Below are 26,646 nucleotides of genomic sequence, written 5' to 3' on the forward strand. Positions count from 1 at the left end.
GCCATTTTTCTGTATGGCTGTAAAGCCATACTTAATGTATGCTGCGTCATATTTTCGGATTTTAGTTGGCCAGGACTTTAGTTTTTTTCGCAGCAGTGTCCTCCACAGCAGGGCTGTTGGTTTGTTCCTTCGGTCTCTTCTTCAAAAACCTGTCCATCTTGCGCTAGCAATACGCTAGCTTGAGGAGCAAAGCAGCTTGATAAATGGCGCAAACCGCAACGCCACAGGCAATCGGAGAGATGAGCATGGCAAACAACGTTTCGATATGTATTAATAATTATATTTTATAATAATGATTAAAAAACTAATTACAATATATTTAATAATAAAGTATTTTTTTTCCGCAATTTGTTATAGTCCCTCCAACTTTCTGAGGCCCCTCCAGCGCCCCCTGGCAGCCCCCACTTTGAAAACCACTGATAAAGAACATTAGACAGTGGCACAAAGATATGAAGTTTATCTTCTTGTGAATATGTTCACCACTCAAACGTCATATCTTCGTGCAACTGTATAATATCCTCTCTTTTTTTTATAAATTACATATAATTTATAATAAATGTTTTAAACACACTTTGAAGCCTTGTACTCAGATGGGTAAGCTTGACAATGTCTCAAAAGCATTTCCTTGTTCAACAGCCTTCATCTCTGTATATTTCCGTCTCTAAATTCCCACAAGCACTCGACTCAATTATGCATTTACACAAACCTAAAAAATATCTGGTCTACAGCACAGGTTTCCGAGTCCTACAGTAGGCCATATCCTGCACATCCGAGTGTTAAAAATCACCCAAATCAAGTCAGAACTGGTTGTTGATTAGATGATTCATTTAAGTGGGGGGGTTAAATGTGCAAGTCAGGAAATATTCCATGACCAGGACTGAACCTGTGGTCTCCAAAAACCGGAGCATTTTTCTTTCATGGAGCTGGTGGTGTTTGGATGCATTTGCCACACACTAACCTCAGGAATAGGGGCGTTGAGGCCAGGAACTTGAGACTGGGGTAGGACGGGGGAGGACCGTATCTCTGCATCGCAATAAGCCATGGAGGAGGAACCTTATGGGAGTTCTACAGAGAGAGAGATCGTTATTCACAACATAGCTGTGTCAGAAATGGAGATCATCAGGGGAAGAAACGTATGACAAAAGTCTGCTCATGCATGCGCACGCAGTTTGAAAACAGCAGAACAAGCAGTTCTCCACATCTGCAGCACCCTCTGCTGGATAAAGTGCACCAAGTGTTGAAAAGGGTGGGTACAATGGAGAAAGGTACCATTTGTTTTTCTTCTCCGAACCAAATAACGGCACCAAAAACACAATGCTCAGTAGCGAGTTGGAGCATTTCATCTGAACAACTACACTCAGATTTAACTTAAACCCTTCACTGTCTGCTTAAAATATAAGCGGTTACCTAAAAATCAGGAAAAGCCTTGGTGTACAAAAACACACAAAGTCGTTATTATTGTTCCATTTATTTCCCCAAACAGTGGAAATGATCACGTCCCATCACCTCCACTTATGTGTGACCCTTCACTAGCAGACAACGATTTAAAAAATAAGACACACAGGACCCAAACAGTGCTGAGAAAGTACAACTTCTTTATTAAAAAATAGGTTTAAAAATATAAAATTTTAATCTATAATCTCTTTTTATTATAAAAGCAACGCCAATAATTTGGTTGGCCAACACGAGACACATGCAACTTGGCTTAGAGTACAAGGATAAAGAAAATCACAAAGAAGGGTAGAAGTCTTCACTCACTGGTTACACCCTTATTAAATTCACATCAGTCCATTAATTCACAGCAACATGACCCAAAGTCAGATAAAAAAAAACATACACACTTAAGAGGATTCAAAGCACTGCACACTATAGATCACTCTTGTTAGAACACAACAAACCCAGTGAGGATTCTCCCAAAACAAACAAAAAAAACCAAAGCAAATTCTATGCTCCCTGACCCCAGGGTAGTATATATAGCAGTTACATATGCCAAGGCTAGATGAGCACTCAGTGAAATTCCTAACCAAGGAAACCCGCACGATCCAAAAAAACAACAAAATAATAAAAATATAAAACAAATGAAAGCAAAACAGTGACTATTAACATTCTGCCACCACTGTACACCGTCCTGCGCTATGGTGGCGTCACGCCAGTTAGCTTACTCCAGCTCCCGGCCCAACTTCCCCGCTGGTACGGCTTGCATCTGACCACACAAACCACCAAGGGCACACCACATACGTCTTATTGGCTTCTCTCGGATACCAGCTATTGAGGTATTTCACCTGACGTCACAGGGTCACGTGACGCCCCGGTGTCCGCCATTTTGGACGGCAAGCTAGCTAATGTCAAAAACAGTAGCTGGTATGTTACTGTAGCAATGTTTACGTTCAGTCATTTGGATGACTGTTAAAACCTTTCAGTCTCAAGTTTTTCCTTTACTGGATTTACTAGTTTACTGAGCCAGCCGGCCCCGGAGCGCTAGCCAGCCAGCCGGCCGGCCCCGGAGCGCTAGCCAGCCAGCCGGCCGGCCCCGGAGCGCTAGCCAGCCAGCCGGCTCCGAAGAGCTAGCTAGCCCCGGAGCGCTAGCCAGCCAGCCGGCCGGCCCCGGAGCGCTAGCCAGCCAGCCGGCCGGCCCCGGAGCGCTAGCCAGCCAGCCGGCCGGCCCCGGAGCGCTAGCCAGCCAGCCGGCCGGCCCCGGAGCGCTAGCCAGCCAGCCGGCCGGCCCCGGAGCGCTAGCCAGCCAGCCGGCCGGCCCCGGAGCGCTAGCCAGCCAGCCGGCCGGCCCCGGAGCGCTAGCCAGCCAGCCGGCCGGCCCCGGAGCGCTAGCCAGCCAGCCGGCCGGCCCCGGAGCGCTAGCCAGCCAGCCGGCCGGCCCCGGAGCGCTAGCCAGCCAGCCGGCCGGCCCCGGAGCGCTAGCCAGCCAGCCGGCCGGCCCCGGAGCGCTAGCCAGCCAGCCGGCCGGCCCCGGAGCGCTAGCCAGCCGGCCGGCTCCGAAGAGCTAGCTAGCCCCGGAGCGCTAGCTAGCCAGCCAGCCAGCCGGCCCCGGAGCGCTAGCCAGCCAGCCGGCCGGCTCCGAAGCGCTAGCCAGCCGGCCGGCTCCGGAGCGCTAGCCAGCCGGCCGGCTCCGGAGCACTAGCCAGCCGGCCGGCTCCGAAGAGCTAGCTAGCCCCGGAGCGCTAGCTAGCCAGCCAGCCGGCCGGCCCCGGAGCGCTAGCCAGCCAGCCGGCCGGCCCCGGAGCGCTAGCCAGCCGGCCGGCTCTGGAGAGCTAGCCAGCCGGCCGGCTCCGAAGAGCTAGCTAGCCCCGAAGAGCTAGCTAGCCCCGAAGAGCTAGCTAGCCCCGGAGCGCTAGCTAGCCAGCCAGCCAGCCGGCCCCGGAGCGCTAGCCAGCCAGCCGGCCGGCCCCGGAGCGCTAGCCAGCCAGCCGGCCGGCTCCGAAGCGCTAGCTAGCCCCGGAGCGCTAGCTAGCCAGCCAGCCAGCCGGCCCCGGAGCGCTAGCTAGCCGGCCGGCCGGCCCCGGAGCGCTAGCTAGCCGGCCGGCCGGCCCCGGAGCGCTAGCTAGCCGGCCGGCCGGCCCCGGAGCGCTAGCTAGCCGGCCGGCTGGCCCCGGAGCGCTAGCCAGCCCCGGAGCGCTAGCTAGCCAGCCAGCCAGCCCGCCCCGGAGCGCTAGCCAGCCAGCCAGCCCGCCCCGGAGCGCGCTCAGTAAACTAGTAAATACAGTAAAGGAAAAACTTATAACGGGCCATGTCTCAACAGACTAAGAAGTTATTTCAATGACATTTAATAACATTTTGTTTATCCTGAGGACCGAAAGTAAATGAAAATGTGAACAAATCTTAGCTGTCAGTGAACAATCCTGGTGGAAGCAGGTAAACGTCGTTCTCCAAGCCTGCTAACCTCAATTTTTGCAAATACCTCTCCCTCTGCTCACCCTGTAAATGCTCTACGTCGCTGGATAGTGAAGGTGTTTTCTGCATCTCGCTCCTTTTTCTTTTATGTTTTTCGTTTGTCGCCTTCCTCGCATTCAAACTGATTCGAGCCGTGCCGTCCAAAATGGCAGCGTCACATGACTTGGTCACGTGAGTGAAATACCTCAATACCAACAACCATACACGTTGAAGGCTAGTGATTTCGCCTCACTGTTGGAGTAACATTTCGAAGCTTCAAAAGTTTCACTCGTAGTGTAACTACAGACTTCTAGACCTCACCAGCCAACTTGACGATGGTGCCCTGGCGAATGCTACAACTCATGTACTGCAACCCGCTAATGAGACCAAACAATACTTTGGGACCCAACGCGAGATTTCAAAGGCTCTCTGAGCGTCAAAGTAAAAGTCTCCCACTTACAGCTACTCCATTCTGCCGGTTACATATGTATTAATGTACCGTATTTTTCGGACTATAAGTCGCACTTTTTTCATGGTTCGGCTGGCCATGCGACTTGTACTCAGGTGCAATGTATATACGTTTTTTTTTCACCGCGAGAGGGCGCTATGTAGCTTTGCGTGCAAGTATGTGCCGTGTACTCTATTAATACCACTGAAAGAAAAAAAAATACCGTTACAACTGACAACAAAACAAATTAGCATTACAACAACAACGACTGAACAGAAATATGCCGCCAAAAAGAAAATCATATACTGCTGAATTCAACCTGCAAGTAATTAAATATGCAGCCGAAAATGGTAATAGGGCAGCTGAACGAAAGTTTGGATGCAGTGAAAAACTTGGTAGGGACTGGAGAAAAGCGGAGGATAATTTGAAGAGAATGAAGAAAACAAAAAAAGCTAACCGAGGGCTAAAGGCTAGATGGCCACGTTTAGAAGAGGAGGTATACAAATGGGTCCTCGAACAACGCGCTGCCGGGAGAGGCCTGTCAACTGTGCAGTTACGGCTCCATGCTCAGGTAATTGCCAAGGCAATGGATATAGCGGACTTTGCAGGGGGTCCGTCTTGGTGTTACCGCTTTATGCAACATAACCGCCTCTCTATCCGAGCACGGACAACCGTGTGTCAAAAATCGCCGGCCAACTTCCAAGTCAAAATTGATAACTTCCACGAGTTTCTGACAAATGAAGTAGCTGAGCACAACGTGACACCAGATCATATCATCAACATGGATGAAGTCCCCCTTACATTTGACATCCCCGAAGTGTCGCAGAAAAGGGGTAAAGACTGAACATAGGGACAACGGGTCATGAGAAGTCACACTTCACAGTGGTGCTGGCATGCTGTGGAGACGGAACGAAGTTGCCTCCCATGGTCATCTTCAAACGCAAAACAATGCCGAAAATTGAATGCCCCCCCTCAGTTGTCCTGGCTATGAATGAGAAGGGGTGGATGGACCAGGACATGATGAACGTGTGACTGACAAAGTGCTATGCCAAGCGTCCGGATGGGTTCTTCAAAACACGCAAGGCCCTGCTTGTGATGGACAGTATGCGGGCGCACATCACACCACAGTTTAAAGAAAAATTGAAGGCTTTCAACTCCATCCCTGCCATCATTCCTGGAGGCTTGACAAAAGTGCTCCAGCCACTGGACATCTCGGTGAACCGGAGCTTCAAGGCAGTTCTGCGACAACTGTGGGAGCAGTGGATGATTGATGGGGAACACAGCTTCATGGCAACCGGGAAGATGCGCCATGCAACTTTCCTTGATGTCATCGGGTGGATTGACAAAGCATGGGCTTCAGTGACAACGGAAACCATCCTGTCGGGGTTTCGAAAGGCTGGAATAACTGGAGCTGATGCTGAGTCTGACGACAGCCACGCAGAAGAGGAAACGGCGCTTCGTCTGCCGCTGGAGTTGGCAGAGTTGTTCAGAAGCGACACCGAGGATGAGGAATTCAATGGATTTGCTGATTTGGAGTGAAATCGTCAGCTTGATAAACTTGATTGACCTGTGTTTTATTATTAATGATAGGCCTATAGTTATTTAAATAAGTTATGTAATGATTTTCGGCCTATAGGCTATTGAATAACTTGATGTTACGGTACATATTCAGCCAGTTTTTCTCTGGGCTATTATAAATGATTTTGTTTTGCATTTTTAAAAATAACTCTCCTTCCAAGATGAACTTTATTCTTCGTCTCTGATGTTATGGTGTTAATGGTCTGAATAATGTTTTTATCTGATATGACGTTAACTGGCAGGCGCACTTTCTGCCTGTTTTTTTCTCTGAGCGTTTTTTTTTTTTTCACTAGACGGTTGTTTTTACTACCGTACCTGTCTTTGGAGATGATATACCTATAGCCTACTTGGCCTCTGATTTGATGAAATAAAATTCGACAAAAATGAAGAATGACACTCCTCGATGATGACTACAGCTTTAATAACAGAGATGAAAGAGCCATGGGGCGATAATAAGCCCTACCGTAAAAATATTCTAAAAGCAAACTGATTAATGCATCAGTAATAGGCTACTAATATTAGTTATAATAATAATAATATAGGCTATTAGTAATAACGATAGTGATAGTATTAAAGATAGTAGTAGATATTTAAAATAATCAGACGAGGCTACTTACAGGGCAAAGGGCGCGTTATCACTGCTCAGCTGTTCGTTTATTAAATAAACAATGCAGTCGCGCAGTAACCACGCGCCGCTTATCAGATAGAATCACAGATTCTATGGATAGAATAACCCTTCAAAAAAGTGCGACTTGTAGTCCGGTGCGACGTATACGTGTTTTTTTCGTCTTCATAATGCATTTTTTGGCTGATGCGACTTAAACTCCGGAGCGACGTATAGTCCGGAAAATACGGTAATTTAATTTCACAGTAAAGATATTGTTCTTTCAGGATTTACTTAAAGGAGAACTGAAGTCATTTTTAAACTTACTTTATTTCTTAATTAACGTGTTCAATTGTGTTTTCGGTTTTAGTAACCTTATATCGTGACTCGTATTGGCAACTAATTGCAATTAAATATTATACTTATTGGCCTATTCGGTTTTTAGCCATGCTGAATTTAGTTCGTTTGGTCCACGGCAGGTGTCGCTTATCTTCACGAGACTTCAAAATGTGAAGTGTCAGCCAGGTGTCAGTGCCGCCATTTTGAAAACTGCTTTCCAAAACGAAGTATTGCACAAAAACGAGTTTAAATGATGATTACTGCCTGCTTTTTTCAAACTTTCCTGATTGCTATCAAAACAAACAAAACTTCCAGCTTGATTACGTCAGCATTCGAAAGAGGGTGCGCACGTCTTTTGATAATGTTGGCAGATGTCGGTCACTTTGATTTCTGCTGTACGTTTTACTTCTGTGCTACGATGTCTCGCACAGGTCTCAACCAATCTCGTTTACACCCATCGCTTGGACATATGGACTGATATTACAGAGCGTATTTCAAAACACCCATAACTTGCTATAGCAGTGACAGAATAGCGATCAGAAATGCATTCTGATATTTCATAAAATGGGAGAAATAGAATTTTGATGATAAAAAAAAAAAAAATTTTTTTTTTGCCTTCAGTTCTCCTTTGGGGGCGGCACGGTGGTGTAGTGGTTAGCGCTGTCGCCTCACAGCAAGAAGGTCCTGGGTTCGAGCCCCGGGGCCGGCGAGGGCCTTTCTGTGTGGAGTTTGCATGTTCTCCCCGTGTCCGCGTGGGTTTCCTCCGGGTGCTCCGGTTTCCCCCACAGTCCAAAGACATGCAGGTTAGGTTAACTGGTGACTCTAAATTGACCGTAGGTGTGAATGTGAGTGTGAATGGTTGTCTGTGTCTATGTGTCAGCCCTGTGATGACCTGGCGACTTGTCCAGGGTGTACCCCGCCTTTCGCCCGTAGTCAGCTGGGATAGGCTCCAGCTTGCCTGCGACCCTGTAGAAGGATAAAGCGGCTAGAGATAATGAGATGAGTTCTCCTTTGATATACACTGTTTGCTCTAGTTACCAGTAAATTTGACATTTGAAATAGCTTTTTGGGACTGTGATAGTGGAGAGGCGGGGTCTCCTTCGACACCTGTGTGCAAACGGTGCCTCAAGTTGTGTGTGATGGGCGGAGGCAATATCTACCCTGATGAAACATTAGACGCACATACATCCCAATTTGTACAGAGAATTCCAGGAACGGAAGCTGCGCATTATGATGGGTACTGAACTTCATCCATGGTTGGCTTGTTCAGGAAATTTCCTGTCCTGAATCTAGCTAACAGTTTAGCTGCTCTAAAGTTACACAGGGCTAACTGGCAGCCAGCCACTGTGATGATCGCGCATTAATACGCTTTAATTTTAAAACGCATCACTTTCACTACATTCACACGCAGCGTCTGCATCACTGCGGAGTTTTCAAGCTCCGAAAATGGAGACGGGGGGAGATGCTCCTAGATATCATTTTAGTGTGGACGGGCAAAAACAGGACGTTTGGAAACAATGACGCAGAGACCCACGTTCGCTTCCTGATTGGGTCTCAGTTATGACACATCTTTCCCCAGATTCGTCAGCCATCACATGACCCTTTCCCAGAAGAAAACAAACGAGATCAGCTGTTTATCCCGGCATGCCCAGTGTACATGAATGGTCATGTGGTGTGTGCGCGTGTTTGTATCAACAGAGATCATTTCTGATACGGAGCTAAACACACTCATCTGAACAAAAACTCTATTTAAAACGCTGTTTTAAAACATTAACGCAGATGGATCCTTAGTCTATTTCGCAGTCTGCTCCTTCCTTAATTAATTCACGAATGAAAGAATAACGATGCTTTGGAAATAACCTTAGGTCAGATATTTGTAAAGTTAACCGACTTATAAATCCTTCTTTCTACACCTGTCACTCATTTAATGCAGTGTTTAAACAATACAAATTTTGAAGTTTATTAATTTATCAGTTTGTATGAATATTTATTACACTGGTAGCAAACTAGTACCGTTACCGTTCTACCACGCCAGGTACCGAGCCAACACTAATATGCACATGGGGAACAAACACACCACGCAAACGAGATCAACAAGAAGAACTCACAGGGCCAGTGGGCATGCCCAGAGCGATCCTCAGCTCATCAGACAGATCTCCAGGTTTCTTCTCCTTCAGCCGCGTCTCAAACTCCTTCCCCTGAGAGACGGAGCGCAAAGCAGAACCATGAGGAGGAGTCACACAAAAGGCACGAGAGAGACACAGAGCATGAATATACGAAATCCTTTTTCTGAAAACACTTTCCAGAGAAAGGTCAGCGCTACTCAAACAGTCGGCATTTTTTCACTCAGGGTACACATTTGCAGAAATAAGACGTTATGCAGGTGTATTAAAAAAAGAAAAAAAAGTCATGTTTCTTGTATTAAACTTATGTTTACATTAGTGTCATCGGATCACCACAGAGAACAATTTTTAAATTTTGTTTCCATGTTGATTCATTTTTTATGCCTTTTTGGTCCATTTTGGCATGTTCTACTGTACACTGAACTATAGATCATACAAAACCCCACATCTCTAGTGCATTTTGTGCTACAAGATTGATATGAAATGATAATGTAGCATCTCTGCTTCATTTAATAAATGCATATAAAGGAGTCCTTTATCACCCGGCAAAAATTTTGCAGTTCTTTAATAATGTGTCCGTCGTTATGCCAAATGACGTTTTTGGTCAGTGTTCTCAAAAAGGAACCCAAAAACTCAATCACGGATTCTTTTAATGCTATCCATTTTGGTAGTTTCAATCTCTATACATGTCGGAATAATGCACAGAAAAATGTGTTGACTGTAAGGCACCGACACCTTTCAGCGTTGATTGAAAATGTTCACTGGGATAATGGAAAAAGCAACGTAGTCTCCGTAGTCCTCTCTAAACTCGGGGTTTAATCAGGGTTAAAGAATTTCCCTTAATGTTTTTATAATTACCATGAGAAGTAAAGGTATAAAAATGCTTTTAGTCATTACAGACTTGAAGTAATTGCACTGAGTACTGGTTTAATTGAGAAATGTAGTCTCCGTAGCCCCCAATTCTTCATTAGGCGTTTCTTCGTTAGAAAAGATATTTGATTCTTTATTCGTACAAATGTTCATTCAATAAAGAACTAGGTAAAATATCCAAATATCCTTCTGTTAGCAGTATTTTTGTTTTATCGCATAATAAAATGTGAAAAAAAAATGCTCTTAGCGATCAAGATTCAGGAGTGTCATTTCATAATATTTCCAATAAAATAAATGTTATTTCCCAGCTGGGAGGTCCGTCTGGTGAAATACCGTGACTGAGGTCTTGAAAGTACTGAACAACGCCCTCTGGGCCGAGGTCACGGTATTTCACCATATGGACCGACCTTACGCTGGTAAATATATTTATTTTTTTCTTTACCAAATTCTAACAGAAAACGAGAGCGCCCGAAAGGGAAAACCGAGCCGAGCCGCCATTTTGAATCCTCATTCACGGCTGTAATGCAAATGGCTTCCTCCTCGGTATACAAGTGCACTTCCATGGCAGGAAAAATACTACATTTTGCCGCCTATGTAGTCCCCTATTTATACAAATAGGAGTCATTCAGGATTCAGCCATGTTTTTGCTCAGCGTTAGCAACAGTTACAGGTTTTTAGCTTTCTCCTGAAATGTTTTCTTTTATTTCTTCTTCCTCAGGGTAGTAAAACTCACTTTCGCTGTGAACACTGTCGTTATCGCTATCCATGCTGTAAAATTAATGCTATTCTCCTGAGAAATGCTGGCAAAAATTTATAAGATTTTTGAGAAAAATCTTATAAATAAATCTTATTAAAAAAAATAAATAAATGTTGACAAAAAAAAAATGCTACCATGTTTGTTGTTGTGAACAAGCGAGTCGACAAAAGGTCCATACCCGGGGTCCGCTCGCCAGCCAATCAAAGCGCAGGATTTGGACTGCGAAAAAAATAAATCTAGTTATACCTTTAAAATTTATATAATTCACCGAAACAGTGGTCTTGAGGCGGCACGGTGGTGTAGAGGTTAGCGCTGTCGCCTCACAGCAAGAAGGTCCTGGGTTCGAGCCCCGGGGCCGGCGAGGGCCTTTCTGTGTGGAGTTTGCATGTTCTCCCCGTGTCCGCGTGGGTTTCCTCCAGGTGCTCCGGTTTCCCCCACAGTCCAAAGACATGCAGGTTAGGTTAACTGGTGACTCTAAATTGACCGTAGGTGTGAATGGTTGTCTGTGTCTATGTGTCAGCCCTGTGATGACCTGGCGACTTGTCCAGGGTGTACCCCGCCTTTCGCCCGTAGTCAGCTGGGATAGGCTCCAGCTTGCCTGCGACCCTGTAGAAGGACAAAGCGGCTAGAGATAATGAGAATGAGATGAGTGGTCTTGATCAACAGGCCATATCTTCTGAATCAGATGAGGAGACCTCATGAAATTTTCACACTGTAATATTAAGATATGTGGAAACAAAATGCACCGACTAAAAATCTGAAAACCAAACTTTCAAAAAAAAAAAAAAGACCATTTTGGAACAGAAACGTGTACCGAGTGAAAAAATGCAGAGTTAAACATGAGAAAGGCCAGTGCATTACCTTGTAGTACAGGTCTCCATGGATGGTGAGCTTCTGCTTGATCTGCCACTTGAAGAAGGCGTCATGGAGCTTCTGGTAGTCGATGTCAATCTTTCCCATCTTTGGGCGAACTTTCTCTCGCATTTTGGTCTTCATAGTTTTTGCATCCTCCTGTTGAAAGGACAGAAACATTGAGCCGGTATAACCTTTCCTTTCCTCACATTTTATTCAAAAGCACGGGGTGAAGGTTACACTGTACTGCAACAGCATGGAATTCCAACGAAAGGAACAGCAAAGTTGATTACATGTGTGGAGCACAAACACCAACCGGTTTTCCTCTTCAGTTTGTGTTTGAATTTCACCAACCTCTCTTACAGCCTTTAAAACCAACAAAGATCCTTCAGGATTTTCTAGATCAGTAAATCATTTTGAACTGTTAAGCCAGTATCTCACTGGGCTGCGACAGCCTGCGACTAGCTGGAGACACAATTGCAATAAAATATGCGAATTTCCACTTGGAATCGCACTGAATTGATATTCGCATATTTTACCGCAATTGTTGCGTCTCCAACTAGTCGCAGGCTGTCGCAGCCCGGCTTTCCCTCGGCAGGCAGGGAAGTAGAGGAAACCTCACGGAAACTGACTTGAGAAGGGTTCGCGACGGCTTTGCGACACCGGCGACGCGTTTGCGGCTATTTTGAGAGAAATTTTGTCGCACGAATTTTTTGAACATGTTCAAAATTTCAGCGACGAAGGAGCGACACTTTGCAACTCATGCGAGGAAATTGAGAATCCCCGCCAATGTTTCAAGACACTTTTGAAACTCTCTCGCGAATGACGTTCGCAATTTGTCGCAGCCCAGTGAGATACTAGCCTTAGGGCGTTCCATCTGAGATGAAGATCATGATGAGAGCAGAAAGCATGTAGCAGCTCCACACACACACGGTGAAACTGCAGTATATTTGCACTAACAGGTCACAGGGATTATGGTCTGGCACTAGTGACGAGATACATCAGGCCATAATGTTAACTTTTTGAGGCCATTTAAGGTGTCAAAAGTTTTTACCCCCCCTTGAATTTCCTTTTGCCCTAAAATTTTGCGGTATTTCGGCAAGTTTTCAAGTACACGGTTCAAGGCAATACTGATATGTTTTCTAGTGGTAGAATTGAGTTATCTAGACAAAAGTACATGTTTAAAAAAATTTGTTTTTATTATTTTTAAGAACATTTATTTCTGCAACAGAACAAGACAAGCCCTGAAAACATGACGCATCAATCAATATCATACTGCATTGTACAGCACTAGGGATGGCGAAAACTAAAAAAAAAAAAAATCTTGAGGGACCACCGAGCCTCATTAGCCGGTTAAAGTCGGTTAACCTACGAGTTTAAAATTCTAGAATTGGAATTATTAGAATCTATTCCAAATCTAACCGCGAGCATCCGCACATTCAGTCCCAGTCGCTGCCCTCCACTCACATTACCTTTTCTACAGCGCCAAACATTTAGTCAAACGCGGCACTGATGTCGAGGGGTTTGTATTGGAGCGGAGGACAAATGGCTGCAGCTTAGAGACAGTTTCAGTTGGCCATGATGGCGCTGAAAATAAAGTCAAGTGCTAGAAGAAGTACATAACATTCAGTGATGGGAATAACGGCGTTAAAATAAAGGCTGTTATAACGCCGGGTAATCTAATTAATTAGCTACAATCGTTATAACGCCGTTACCAATATCAACACGCCATTACTGCATGGTATTGAAGTTGCTCTGAAGCCGTCACCGACTTGGCTCACAGACATAAAAGCTGCGTTTGTCACTCCCCCTCCAGACACCGCTGTCGTTTCATTCTCTCCCCTTCCCTCCAAAAGTCGGCATCTGCGCCTTTAGTTTGTGTGGAGAGATCTGATCTGCAATAACATGCATTGTTGGCTACAGACCGAAACATACTTTCAGAATGCACTGGCCAAGGCAGGACTAAACTCCATGTGCCTTCTAATAATAATTAAAAAAAAAAAAACAGAATAGTAATTTGTAAGCTAAAAAGCCTGTGTCTACACTTTTCTTTTGCTGAGTGGCAGCTGTCTTCAACTGGGGCAGGAGGGCGGGACATGACTGAATGGGTGTTTCTGATTTGTCAGCTGTCTTCAACTGGGGCGGGAGGGCGGGACATGACTGAATGGGTGTTTCTGATTTGTCAGCTGTCGTCCTTACACCGCATGGCATGCCCCAAGCGTTTACAACACAGAATTCCAGGTTCTCCGCTCCAAAATCGGCAGCTTCAAAACGATTGATTTTTTTTTAACCGACGACCAAAAAAAAAAAAAAAATTAACCGGTTGACGTTGATTCGGTCAACCACCGGTCAGTCAGTCATCGGTTAACATCCCTATACAGTACGACTATGTAATACGTCTTTTTATATAGGAGTTTAGGACACAAACACACTGTTTTGCTGATAACAATGACGAGCAATCCTGCAAACATGAATTATAAAACAGGAGTCTGTCCTGCAGTGCTGATTTGCCATTGCATTTAGGAGGCAATTAAACCACCCGTCCTCCTCATTTACTGTAGAGGGTGTGGTTTACTATTTGAGACACAAAAGCACGTCTTTCCGTTCATTGAATACTTACCACTAGCTTTTTACACACACGCACGACGATTTGCTCTTCAGCCTTTTAGCAGGATATACAGGTTAAAAAATAAACATCAAAATGTAGAATTGAAAACTATTTGTTTCAACTGATCCTTCAGTTTCACAGAAACAGCAATAAAAAAACGACTTTTTTTGAGTAGCGATTGCAGAATTGCTTTATATTTATACTCAAGAATCATTCACGCACAGGACAGGCATTTTACAAGGAACTTTGGTATGTCGCAGCCGGGGCCTGAACCTGCGACCTCCTGCTCAGGGGGGCAAACGCTCTACCACTGAACCGCCGCGGAGTTTTAAGAACGGGGAAAATTCTTGCGAATCAACATCTTTAATGTAACTTCTTATTCACGTAACAGGGCTCGACATTAACGTTTGTCCGCTTGTCCGGGACAAGTGATCCTTTATGTCGGACAAGTTCATCGTCTCAGTTACTTGTCTGATCGGACAAGTGCCAAAATACGCCGATATTCGGGTTACATATCAAATTTATCAGTTTATTCACATGATTTCCGAAGCATCTCACTCGACATATTGTTTTGATGAATCGCCGGATGTTTCTCTTCGGAAAGAGCGATGTGCGCATGCGCAATATTCCACTTGCGAAACCGGCCAATACCGCTTTGTGTATTTGAGCTGAAAAGTAAACGGTCGTTTATCAGACCCTCCAGGATTTCGCGATGTTGCAATTTGCAACTTCAACGCAAATTCAACCAATCCCCGTGAATTCAGGGTGGTGTTGCGATTATATCCAATCACCGCAACTTTCCCACAAATTTGACCAATCGTTGGCGTCGTCTTGAGGTGACGTCGACAAACTACCTTCCGCCTTACTTCCGTGTTTCCGTTCAAGAGAAGCAGCATGTGCGAGTCAGTGTTTATGTAGGCTTAAATTCTGTTACTGAAAGTGTGTTATGTTTACAGTGAAGGACTGTGTGCACTTTACATTATTTTTTTTACTTAATACAAGAAGTTAATGGATGCCAACATTTTTGCCAAAATGGTATTTTATTTTCCATTGTTTAGGCAGCTTCAGCATCATACTGTGAGATTCTGTTCAAATTGGGTTTTTTTTTCCTTCTATGAAGCCTGAGCCATTTATTTTATTAGTTTATAATTATTGTTTAATTTAGTCTTCAGGAGAGACTGCCTGCACACAGTACTAGTATTAATAGTTTTTTTCTTACATGAAAGCTGAGGCATTTATATTATATTTTAAGGTAACTTCATGTTGTGCTGTGAGGTTCTATGCACTTTAGCTTTTGAACCAACAGGTGCATTTGGATAAGTAAAGCCTATTTTTCTGCATTTTTGTAGTCCTGGTAAAGTTGTTTATAGGACCATTTCTCAGTGTCTTTGTTTTTTTAATCAATAGTTTTTCAGTAATAACTTAATATTTAACATATCACTCAATTTTAATCACAAAAAGAGAAAACCGCAACAATTTCTCGCAACTTTCACTTCCTCCCGCAATGTAATCGCAACAAAAACCTAAAAAACACCGCAACTTTCATCGCAACCATTAAATACCATACAGGAGCCACAATGAATAATTAGACAACAATTAATCAGTGGAGGATATATATTCAAAGTTAATAATTTAAAAATGAAAATATACTGTATAATTTTAATTTTCTGGTTTTCAATTTCTCATAAATAAATTAATGATTGATGGAGTCCAATTTTTTTCTGCAGTGAATAGATTGTGTTAAAGTAATTCTGGTGAAATTAGTTTATTACAAATAGTTTTTGTGGGTTTTTTTTCTCAAATTTTTCTTTGGACAAGTAAATTTCCTTTCAACTTGCCCGACAGGACAAGTGGTTTCAAAAGTTAATGTAAAGCCCTGCGTAACATCTACCCCTTTTCCACAAAATCAGTTCCAGGGCTGGTTCGGGGCCAGTGCTGGTGCTGGTTCACAACTCGTTTAACTTGCGAGTCAGCTGAGAACCAGTTTGCTTTTCCATAGCTCACGGTGCTAAGGGAAGCCATGTCATTACGTCGCTGTATATGTCAGTTACGTCGCTATGTTTGCATAAACCTTGGCGCGAATATCGAAGTAAAAACACCACAGAAGAAGCAGCAGCAACAATAAATGACTTCGTGTTTGTACAGCTGCTGCTTCTCGTCGCTTAAAAATGGCGATCTTTCGCAGTCTTGTTATTGTTGTTGGTCTTAACAACTCCACCCCCCCGCTGACGTAAGCGGTTCTTTCCTCTGGCCCAGCAGAGAGTTGGTGCTAGCCTGGAACTGGTTTTTCTGGCCCAGAGCCAGTTCTTTGTCAATGGAAACAGAAAACCCGGTTCCAAACTAAGCACTGGCCCCGAAACAGCCCTGGAACTGCTTTGGTGGAAAAGGGGCAATTGAGACCGACAGAACACTTCCACTCGAGTTTTTTTTTTTCAATGCTCAAAGCGAATAACTGAGCGGGTCCACATTAAAAACACAACTAAAGAGGAGGGGGAAAAGGGTTTGGAACATGATTATCCACAGCAATGCTTTTATCCTGGGTATAACTGGACGAGGTGGACATAATTGCTCTCAAAGCTGTTCATGAGTCACACATTAATAGAGAACATCATCTACATCTGAGGTCACTGGTCAAATAAAACATTTGCCCATAGTTTATCAAGACCAGAAGCTACACAATCCAAAGATGATTGTGAATATATAGTAAATGCATGCAAGTAACCGAGTGGTTCACCTTCTCCTGCAGGGCTTCTCTCATCTCCTGGATCCCGGTGCGTTTGATGAACTCGGGCAGCTCGAAGGGTGGTTTCTCGATACCCCTCTTCCCCTGCAGGTACTTCCTCTTGAAGCACCAGTGGCGTGGTACGGGTACGGTGTTCCTTGTGGCCTTCAGGTGCACCAGCAGCTTGGGCTCCTGCGCAGTCACGTCATGCATCTCCACCACGTCATCCATCTCCACCACGTCTGGACGAGCCACCAGCTAGCGAACGAGAGGAAACGGTGATCAAAGATTACACATTGTGTATACATGGATAACTCAGGCTTTATATTTCTACATATCTTTGTGTGAGAAACCTGTTTGAGCTCCGCTACAGTCAACCTGTTCATCCTCCTCAGCTTCTTCTTGGAGAGTTTTGGCACATCCTGTTTGGTTTCCTGTGAGAACAAGAAGAAGGGGAGATCTAGTTCAATACAGAACACACAAAATAGAACAGACCCAAACGTTCCAGGGACACGTCACCTCGTCACTGTCTTTCTTTTCCTCTAAAAATTTCTTCTTATACGAGGTGATTTCCTGCCTCTCAGTCTTCTCCGGCTCTTTCTCCTTCTCTTTCTTCACCTCATCGGTCAACTGGGGGACACCACAGAAACCCATAAAAACCACAATAATACGTCTTAGCAATCAGAGCGCTGCTGTGCTGAAACGTGAGAAGCGCGTAACACCCGACTCTTGGTTTTCAGCCTTAGTTTGCACTCTCGACTCGGCAGGACGTAAACGCTCACCTTAAACGCTTCGAAGATCCTCTTGAAGAAAATGTAGTTGGGGTCATAGATCTCCGGCTCCTCGGTGACGTACTCGATCTCCACTGCGTGATCTTTCTCTTTGTCCTTCTCAGCCTCGTTCTTTCTCACCTCCACTTGATCATTCTTCTCCTGACTCCTCTTCTTCTTCTTCTTCCGGTTCCTGTGTCTGCGGCTTTTCTGGAGGTCACATTCAAGTTTTAATGGTCACCATCAATGAAGAAAGTGTTGCATTTTGCTGAACTAAAAGTCATTAATGGCAGTAAAAGGCGTGGGGATGCTGGGAGGTGGCTTTTTTTTTGGGGGGGGGGAGAGAGAGATCAGCATCTCTGCATTGGGACAGGCTGCATTGCTCATCCTGTAGTTAATCAAGTTAAACGAATGGCTGCTAAAAGAAATGTAAGCCGGCTGATTGAATTATTGCCACAAACAGACTTGCAAACTTACTCCGAGCATTAAAAAGAAGAGGAGCTGATTGGAGAAGTAAGGAATAAATCTGTGTTATATTTTCCAAAGAAAGGTTTTATCCTCCTCTCACTTTTTAAATAAACTTGTATCATGACTTTAACGATCAATTAGCAGCACACGTCAATTAGCTATGAACCAGAGATGGGACCAAGTCACACATGTGCAAGTCTCAAGTAAATCTCAAGTCTTAACCTTCAAGTCCCAAGTAAGTCCCAAGTCTTTTTTGTCTTGGGCAAGTCAAGTCAAGTCAAGTCCTATAATAAGTCAAGTCAAGTCACCTTAGGTGTACTGGCGTAATTTTAGCAGCAGAATATGAATTTAATACATTGAAAAGGCAATACATAAGTAAATGTCAGTAAACATCCCTGGCACATGTGCCCAACCTGTTAAATATTTGCATTTTAAATACTCATGTTCTGTAAAATACATCATGGAATAAAACAAAACAGTAATAATGTCACAAAGTTATTTATTGATGGCAAAATTGATTGCAAGATTGAAAGCCAACTAAGTTTCTCACATTGTCATCAGCCAACAAGAAAAATAAACAGAGAATTGGCATTCTGTTATGTGCGTAGTTAAAAGAGGGTAGGACGACACCTTGGGTTAACAGGGGCATGAGCTCCTCCAATCTCTAATCACGTCAGATGAGATGATTATTATTAATAAGATACACGTGGAGAAACCTGAAGTGACTTCGATGTATGTTTGCGCCAGTAAAAAAAAAACCCCAAAGGATAGAGAAATGTGTCAGACATAATTTAGGTCTCAAAAAGAAGACCTGTTCGCCCGTGCAAAAGTGACATCATGTTACCCCATAGGACAAGCTCCAGAGGTGTGTGCAAAAGCGCTCTCTCTCTCTCTCTCCCTCTCCGAGGCTGCCTCAGCCTGTGCGGAGCGGGGACAGATAGAACGACTTTAGCGCGGGAGTCTTGGTTCCCGCTATAATAGATTGTTACGAAAATAAATGTTAAATGAAATATGCATCCCGCGCATTCCTTTCCACAGGAACTTTGCTCACAACGTTTCGGTCGTGGCTAACGCACTGTCCTCCTTACCACAAGTGCAACGTTTCGGGAACAATACGGAAAGGACAGCGCGCGGGATTCATCTTTCCTTCAACAATTACCCAGAGACTTTTTAAATGACCTCACTGGGAAATATCCAGTGCACCTGTTCAGTTACAGAGTTGCGCTCTCTAAATTGTAGTCATTCAGACCATTGTTTTGGCGGCCTGGTAGCCTGATATACTAAATGTAAATTCATGGTTTGGATGACTGCACAATTTATTTTCCTAACACTGTGTTACAGCGGGAACCGAGACTCCCGCGCACAGTCAGCCTATTTTGCAGAGTTTAGTATCGCTGCTAGCCTGTATTCAAACAGCGAGTGGCATGCCGGGGAATCCAAATCGTGGCGCTTTCTTCAATAGTGCATGATAGGCAGTGGGATGGAGTTTTCTTTTCTTTTTTGATCGGGTAGTGTGACGAAAAAAATGTGCAGGTTGCTGCAGTGCTATTTCAAACGGCTATGATAAACTCCCTGCCTCTCTGCCCTATGGACAGTCTGGCTAATGTACATGAACACACTTACACCAATTTGTGCTGCTCATGAACGCGTACATGTTCACAAGCTGACCATTAGCTTAACCCTGAAACAGAACAACAGGGTAGGAAGCTGCTTATGTTATTCAGCATCACGACTGCAAAGTGCACAATCAACTTACTACTACTGATATACAATATCATTAAACTTGACATAACTACATTGCTTACCAGCATTCACATAAGAATTTCACAATAATAAACTGAATCCCTAGCTACATCTGCAACGGCTAAAATCCTCCTACCGCTCACTCTCGTGGCTAACATTGGCTAACGAGGAGTTTAGCTGCGATCACCAAATAACAACACATTAATAAACTTACTGGGCAGAATGGATCTTCAAATGCCGGACGAAATTGGAGGTCGTGGTCTGGCTGTCAGAAATCGTCACGTTGCAAATCTTGCACTGCGCCGTTCGTCGTTTACCTTCTAGGCAGTAGCCCTTGAAGCCGAAAGTGATGACTCTTGGGATGGCTGACATGATGATATGATGTGAAATCTGTGAACACACCGTGGCATGGGGCGTGCCGGTATATAGCCCACGCAGAGAGCGTGCCTGATGGACAGGGCGGTGACAACGCAACGGCAGTGCAATCAAAATTACTGAAGTATGTGCATATTACATTTTATTTTCACAATAAAAACACGATGGAAATAACACTCAAGTCACTCAAGTCATCGTGTGTCAAGTCAAGTCAAGTCCCGAGTCTTAAACTTCCAAGTCCGAGTCAAGTCTCAAGTATTTTCATGTTTTGTCAAGTCAAGTCACAAGTCATGAAAACAGTGACTCGAGTCCAAGTCCCCAAGTCTCAAGTCCCCACCTCTGCTATGAACACATACAGTTAGGTCCATAAATATTTGGACAGAGAACATTTTTCTAATTTTGGTTCTGTACATTACCACAATGAATTGTGAACAAAATTCAGATGTAGTTGAAGTTCAGACTTTCAGCTTTAATTCAGTGGGTTGAACAAAATGATTGCATAAAAATGTGAGGAACTAAAGCATTTTTTAAACACAATCCCTTCATTTCAGGGGCTCAAAAGTAATTGAACAAATTAAATAATTGTAAATAAAATGTTCATTTCTAATACTTGGTTGAAAACCCTTTGTTGGCAATGACTGCCTGAAGTCTTGAACTCATGGACATCACCAGACGCTGCGTTTCCTCCTTTTTAATGCTCTGCCAGGCCTTTACTGCAGCGGTTTTCAGTTGCTGTTTGTTTGTGGGCCTTTCTGTCTGCAGTTTAGTCTTTAACAAGTGAAATGCATGCTCAATTGGGTTGAGATCAGGTGACTGACTTGGCCATTCAAGAATATTCCACTTCTTTGCTTTAATAAACTCCTGGGTTGCTTTGGCTTTATGTTTTGGGTCATTGTCCATCTGTATTATGAAATGCTGACCAATCAGTTTGGCTGGATTTGAGCACACAGTATGTCTCTGAATACCTCAGAATTCATCCGGCTGCTTCTGTCTTGTGTCACATCATCAATAAACACTAGTGACCCAGTGCCACACTGTAAAAAATAGAATTACGCTTTGTTCAAGTTATTCCATATTCACAATTGAATGGACAAGAAAATATGAATAATTATTAACGAACAGAAAAATCCACATCAAACTGATAGGGTGCACCTCAATGATGTGTAAATATCAGGGCCGGTTCTGCCCTAATCTGGACCCGGGTGCAACATCGCGCAACCCCTAAAAAAAACACACACACACACACACACACACACACACACACACACACACACACACACACACACACACACCAGTCTAAATCAGGACAACCATCACATAACTATAACTATAAACATTCTACATCAACTATTTTAACTAAATGGGCTATAATAAATCAGCCTGCAGCCACGGCGGGCTAAAGTAACCATTCAATGACACAACTGAAAGCCTGCAGGAGATAGTCCCTGTGTCCTCGATTTCTTCTGTTCGTCTACTAAGCCAAGAAGTATATACTCGTTTTGCGTTTTCTGCCTCCTTTTTTGTATTTTCAACCCTGCGTTTATTTTCTTTCCTTTTCTGAAAACCCGATTTGTGTCCAGACATTTTGTTCTGCTACCAACGAACTAACTCGTCAGGTCTCGTCTCTCGAGCCCGCGATGATGCCCGTGGGAAGGGCAACAACTGATACATTTTTACAAACAGCCAATAAACAGCCAATAGGGAGGTTGCAACGTTCAGGCTCTCCTTTGCTCAGAGACACTCAGTAACGCACTTATTCAGGAGCAGAGAGAACTCTTTATTTTTTTATTGGGGCCCCTCTCCACACCAGTCCCGGGTGCAAATGCTATTGTTGCTACCCCTCCAGAACCGGCCCTGGTAAATATACAATAGTGAATAATCTGAATTGAAAATACATGATTGCCACAGGTGTTTATTCAGCGCATGCTCTTAATGACCAAGACACGGGGTTTCCTCTCCCAAATGCAAGGGCTGGGCAATGTGGTTCTCTCTCCAGTTGAAGTTCATGGCTCGGGTGGATAAGGTGCCATACCATAAATCCGGGGACCCGGGTTCGATTCCGACCCGAGGTCATGTCCCGATCCCTCCCTGTCTCTCTCTCCTGCTCATTTCCTGTCTCTACACTGTCCTATCCAAATAAAGGTGAAAAAAGCCCAAAAAAAATATCTAAAAAAAAAAAACTTGTGATAACCTCAATTGCGGCGGCACGGTGGTGTAGTGGTTAGCGCTGTCGCCTCACAGCAAGAAGGTCCTGGGTTCGAGCCCCGGGGCCGGCGAGGGCCTTTCTGTGTGGAGTTTGCATGTTCTCCCCGTGTCCGCGTGGGTTTCCTCCGGGTGCTCCGGTTTCCCCCACAGTCCAAAGACATGCATGTTAGGTTAACTGGTGAATCTAAAATTGACCGTAGGTGTGAATGTGAGTGTGAATGGTTGTCTGTGTCTATGTGTCAGCCCTGTGATGACCTGGCGACTTGTCCAGGGTGTACCCTGCCTTTCGCCCATAGTCAGCTGGGATAGGCTCCAGCTTGCCTGCGACCCTGTAGAAGGATAAAGCGGCTAGAGATAATGAGATGAGATGAACCTCAATTGCCTTTTTGTACTACTGTGAATGCCACCGTTCAGCAAAAAGAGAAATCTATGTTGGCAGAATGAGGAATTGAAAATTCACTTAATTAAGAATTCTTAATAAAGATAACAGTGTTATCATAGTTTGGATTATCATGGGCACATCGTTGGCAAAACATAAAATTCTTAATGCAGACGGTTGCCTTGAAATTTCAAGTATTCTCAACTATTCTTTTTTTACAGTGCACTGGCAGCCATGCATGCCCAAGCCATCACACTGCCTCCGTCGTGTTTTACAGATGATGTGGTATGCTTTGGGTCATGAGCTGTACCACGCCTTCGCCATACTTTTTTCTTTCCATCATTCTGGTAGAGGTTGATCTTGGTTTCATCTGTCCAAAGAATGTTCTTCCAGAACTGTGCTGGCTTTTTTAGATGTTTTTTAGCAAAGTCCAATCTAGCCTTTTTATTCTTGAGGCTTATGAGTGGCTTGCACCGTGCAGTGAACCCTCTGTATTTACTTTCATGCAGTCTTCTCTTTATGGTAGATTTGGATATTGATACGCCTACCTCCTGGAGAGTGTTGTTCACTTGGTTGGCTATTGTGAAGGGGTTTCTCTTCACCATGGAAATTATTCTGCGATCATCCACCACTGTTGTCTTCTGTGGGCGTCCAGGTCTTTTTGCATTGATGAGTTCACCAGTGCTTTCTTTCTTTCTCAGGATGTACCAAACTGTAGATTTTGCCACTCCTAATATTGTAGCAATTTCTCGGATGGGTTTTTTCTGTTTTCGCAGCTTAAGGATGGCTTGTTTCACCTGCATGGAGAGCTCCTTTGACCGCATGTTTTCTTCACAGTAAAATCTTCCAAATGCAAGCACCGCACCTCAAATCAACTCCAGGCCTTTTATCTGCTTAATTGAGAATGACATAACAAAGGAATTGCCCACACCTGCCCATGAAATAGCCTTTGAGTCAATTGTCCAATTACTTTTGGTCCCTTTAAAAACAGGGTAGCACATGTTAAGGAGCTGAAACTCGTAAACCCTTCATCCAATTTTAATGTGGATATCCTCAAATGAAAGCTGAAAGTCTGGACTTTAGGTCCATGTCCATTATATAACTATAACTTGAATAGGTTTCAGTAAACAGGTAAAAAAAAAAAACAACAAAATTTGTGTCAGTGTCCAAATATATACGGACCTAACTGTACAATAAACCTTTCTACTGACTACAGAGAATGAAACGAAAGACTGCTGGTAAAACTCACCTCTTTTTTAGAGAGTGTGCTTTCTTCTTCATAATCCGAGTACGGACGAGAGCTGTTCATGTCCACATCGGCCGTGTCGTCATCTTCCTCTTCTGAGAACACAACACACACACAGTGTTAACCCTTCCGTTTCCTGGAGCAGTTTGCTCGGCTCAAGGCCGTTCACTGCGTTCTCACCTGTAGGAGCGGCGGTGAGCTGCTCCTGTCGGACCTCCTTCAGCTGCAGGATCTTCTCCAGAGCCTGAGGGATCTTCGGCCCGACTCCCACATCATCACTCTGCCACGCCTGATCACGCAACATACAAGAGATAAAATATCTGGATCAGCAAAGAACAAAATAGTTATTTTTACATTAAGACCTGCGACTTTCATGTCATTTCCAAAAGTTAAGACCCAGAACACTCATAAAATCCCATCATGCACTGCACTGGCTCGTGTCAAGCTGCTGTAGTGTCATGCAAGCAGAACAGCCAGAACACACTGGTGCAGCGATGAAACCATTTTCGTGAAGCATAAAAGAGCAGGTCATACCTCTCTCGCATCTTCTCCAGGTGGAGGTGGTACTCTCTGCCTCTGACTGCTCTGCGGTACCATGGAAACGCCTGGAGGGGGTGGGCCACTGGTTATCAAGGCTACAAGAAGTAGTGTTGAGATGGTGAGAGGTGAATGAAATTTATAGCTCAGCTCACTATTTCAAGCAAGTAGCTTTTTTTGTCCCGCTAGAAAAATTTACAAATTGAGAAGATTGTGTTTACGCCCATACCTAATGTAAAAATAGCCTTTTGTTACTAGCTGTTTTTTGTTTTAATTAGGTAAAGGTGTAGATCTGGAGGGTCCTCAGGCATAGTGTTTTGGTAAACTGGGATGTATGGATGCTGTCACCCCCCGGCTATCACACATTCACTCGAGTTTGTTGATGGTGTAGTGGCTGCTGCTTTATGTCCTGGGGCTCCCTCATGTCTGTGTTACCTTCTGGCTCTCCCTTTTAGTTATACCGTCATAGTTGTTGGCCGCTGTGGCCTGATGGTTAGAGAAGTAGCTTTGGGCCCAAAAGGTCACTGGTTCGATTCCCTGGATCAGCAGGACTAGCTGAAGTGCCCTTGAGTAAGGCACCTAATCCCCCCCCCCCAAGTGCTCTGGCAAGAGTGCTGGTGTACCTCGTGTCCAATTAGCCAAAGAAAAGCTGATGATGTGATCATCAGCTCGGGTGGTTCCCGACTGTCATAATTAGCCTTGCCGGAGTCCTTGCTTACACTCAATGCAAAACGTATACTGTTTTTAACCATTCAGTGACACCGGGCATACCCAACAACTTGTGTTTTCACATCTCGATCTCCTGAGATGGAGATGCTGACCTCTTCGGCTCCTCGGACCTGCCTGATCCATCCTGATGCCCTACTTCTGGTTGGAGTCTCATCACATCGCTCCTGTGGAGGACGGCCCCGCATGGACAGTCGAAAGTCGCACTTGGAAGATGCTCTGGACACTTACAGTTTTGCTATGATGGCTGAGGACTACAACTGACATGAGAACTTTAGGACTGCAGTCGTACTCAAGTCTCCAACAGTTGATAACTTCAAACAGACTTCATATTTAACACTGAGGTTGCGATCCCCCCGGGGGGACTTTTTGGACTGTTCCAAACACACGTCTGAAGCTCCGCGAGTTTTTGTGCTAGAAACATTCAAGTAACACCACTAGAAACCTTGAATCTTCTAGTTTTCCAAAAAATTTTTTTTATATATCTCAACAGCCTCTTAACGACACACCCTTCAGCTATTCACATGTTAAGCGCATGGAACATCAGTGTCGTCATTCGCTCATTGTGTAGCAAGGGGAGGTGAGAACACGCCCCATTTCACCGGTATAAACAAGCGCACATGTTCACTTGTTTCCATACCAACTGAGAAACTTTGAGGAATGGCCAATGCAAGGAAGATGTCTCACTAGCGGTTGTTGTCATGCTTTTTCGGTTAGTGTATAGGGAGAGCTACATTACATTTAGCAGACGCTTTTATCCAAAGCGACCTTACAATTGAGAAAAACAAAATCAAGCTACAGTAAAACACAGGAAATCAGAGTAAGAAGTGAGTGCATGTTTGATGGTTAGTGGGTTGTTAGGATAGGAGGTGCTCTTTGAAGAGAAAGAACTAGTTGATCGAAACGTGCCATGTTATTTTCGTCAAGTTTTGAAAACATTTTTCTGTTGCCAAACTATGTTTCACTGATTTACAGTAATTAGTTACCTAAATCAACATGCCCTGCATAGTCATAGTTTATCTTCATTGCTAACTTTAGATTTATTATAGTCCGTGCATAAGATTATGAAATGCAGCTCTGGCTTTTAGGGCTTCTTTTCTTTGCAGTAACTTTCCAAGCAGAGAGGTGTGGGAGGGGGCAGGGAGGTACAGGGGCCAGGGGCTTTGACAAATGGACTATTGACAGTGACGGGGGGGGGGGGGGGGGGGGAGAGAGATTACAGGTGAATTACACCTACCTCATCAATATTCATTTGAAAGGCCAACTGGCTTTGAAGAAAACAAGCTGTGTTCACACTTATACCGGTACGAAAGTGGTATAACTGTATCGATACAAAGTATACCGGTACAGTTTAGTGCATCTGTCCACACTAGCGAGAAATGTTTGTGGTTTTCTTTCACGGAAGTTGAAA

General features: G+C 44.3%; 1 protein-coding gene across 8 annotated transcripts in view; it reads right to left on the minus strand.

Annotated features, from left to right (window-relative positions):
* The window catches only part of LOC132866213 (splicing factor 3B subunit 2-like), a 77,133-nt gene that overhangs the window by 24,340 nt on the left and 26,147 nt on the right, over positions 1-26,646 (minus strand). For 5 of the 8 annotated variants that reach the window (XR_009650559.1, XR_009650558.1, XM_060898974.1 and 2 more), the window contains 11 exons: positions 24,507-24,607; positions 24,153-24,261; positions 23,976-24,067; positions 21,108-21,176; positions 17,569-17,766; positions 17,306-17,416; positions 17,140-17,220; positions 16,799-17,044; positions 11,466-11,615; positions 8,963-9,052; positions 959-1,065 (listed from right to left, as the gene is read on the minus strand). Coding sequence is in view for 5 of the 8 variants with exons in the window: in XM_060898974.1 (XP_060754957.1) it covers positions 959-1,065; positions 8,963-9,052; positions 11,466-11,615; positions 16,799-17,044; positions 17,140-17,220; positions 17,306-17,416; positions 17,569-17,766; positions 21,108-21,176; positions 23,976-24,067; positions 24,153-24,261; positions 24,507-24,607 (1,354 nt within the window). In the remaining 3 variants the exon portion in view is untranslated. The remainder of the gene's footprint in view (positions 1-958; positions 1,066-8,962; positions 9,053-11,465; positions 11,616-16,798; positions 17,045-17,139; positions 17,221-17,305; positions 17,417-17,568; positions 17,767-21,107; positions 21,177-23,975; positions 24,068-24,152; positions 24,262-24,506; positions 24,608-26,646) is intronic. The other 3 variants (XR_009650581.1, XM_060899133.1, XM_060899189.1) reach the window with 3 other exon arrangements.

This window comes from Neoarius graeffei, chromosome 1 (assembly GCF_027579695.1).
Source record: "Neoarius graeffei isolate fNeoGra1 chromosome 1, fNeoGra1.pri, whole genome shotgun sequence".
NCBI classification, from domain to species: Eukaryota; Metazoa; Chordata; class Actinopteri; order Siluriformes; family Ariidae; genus Neoarius; species Neoarius graeffei.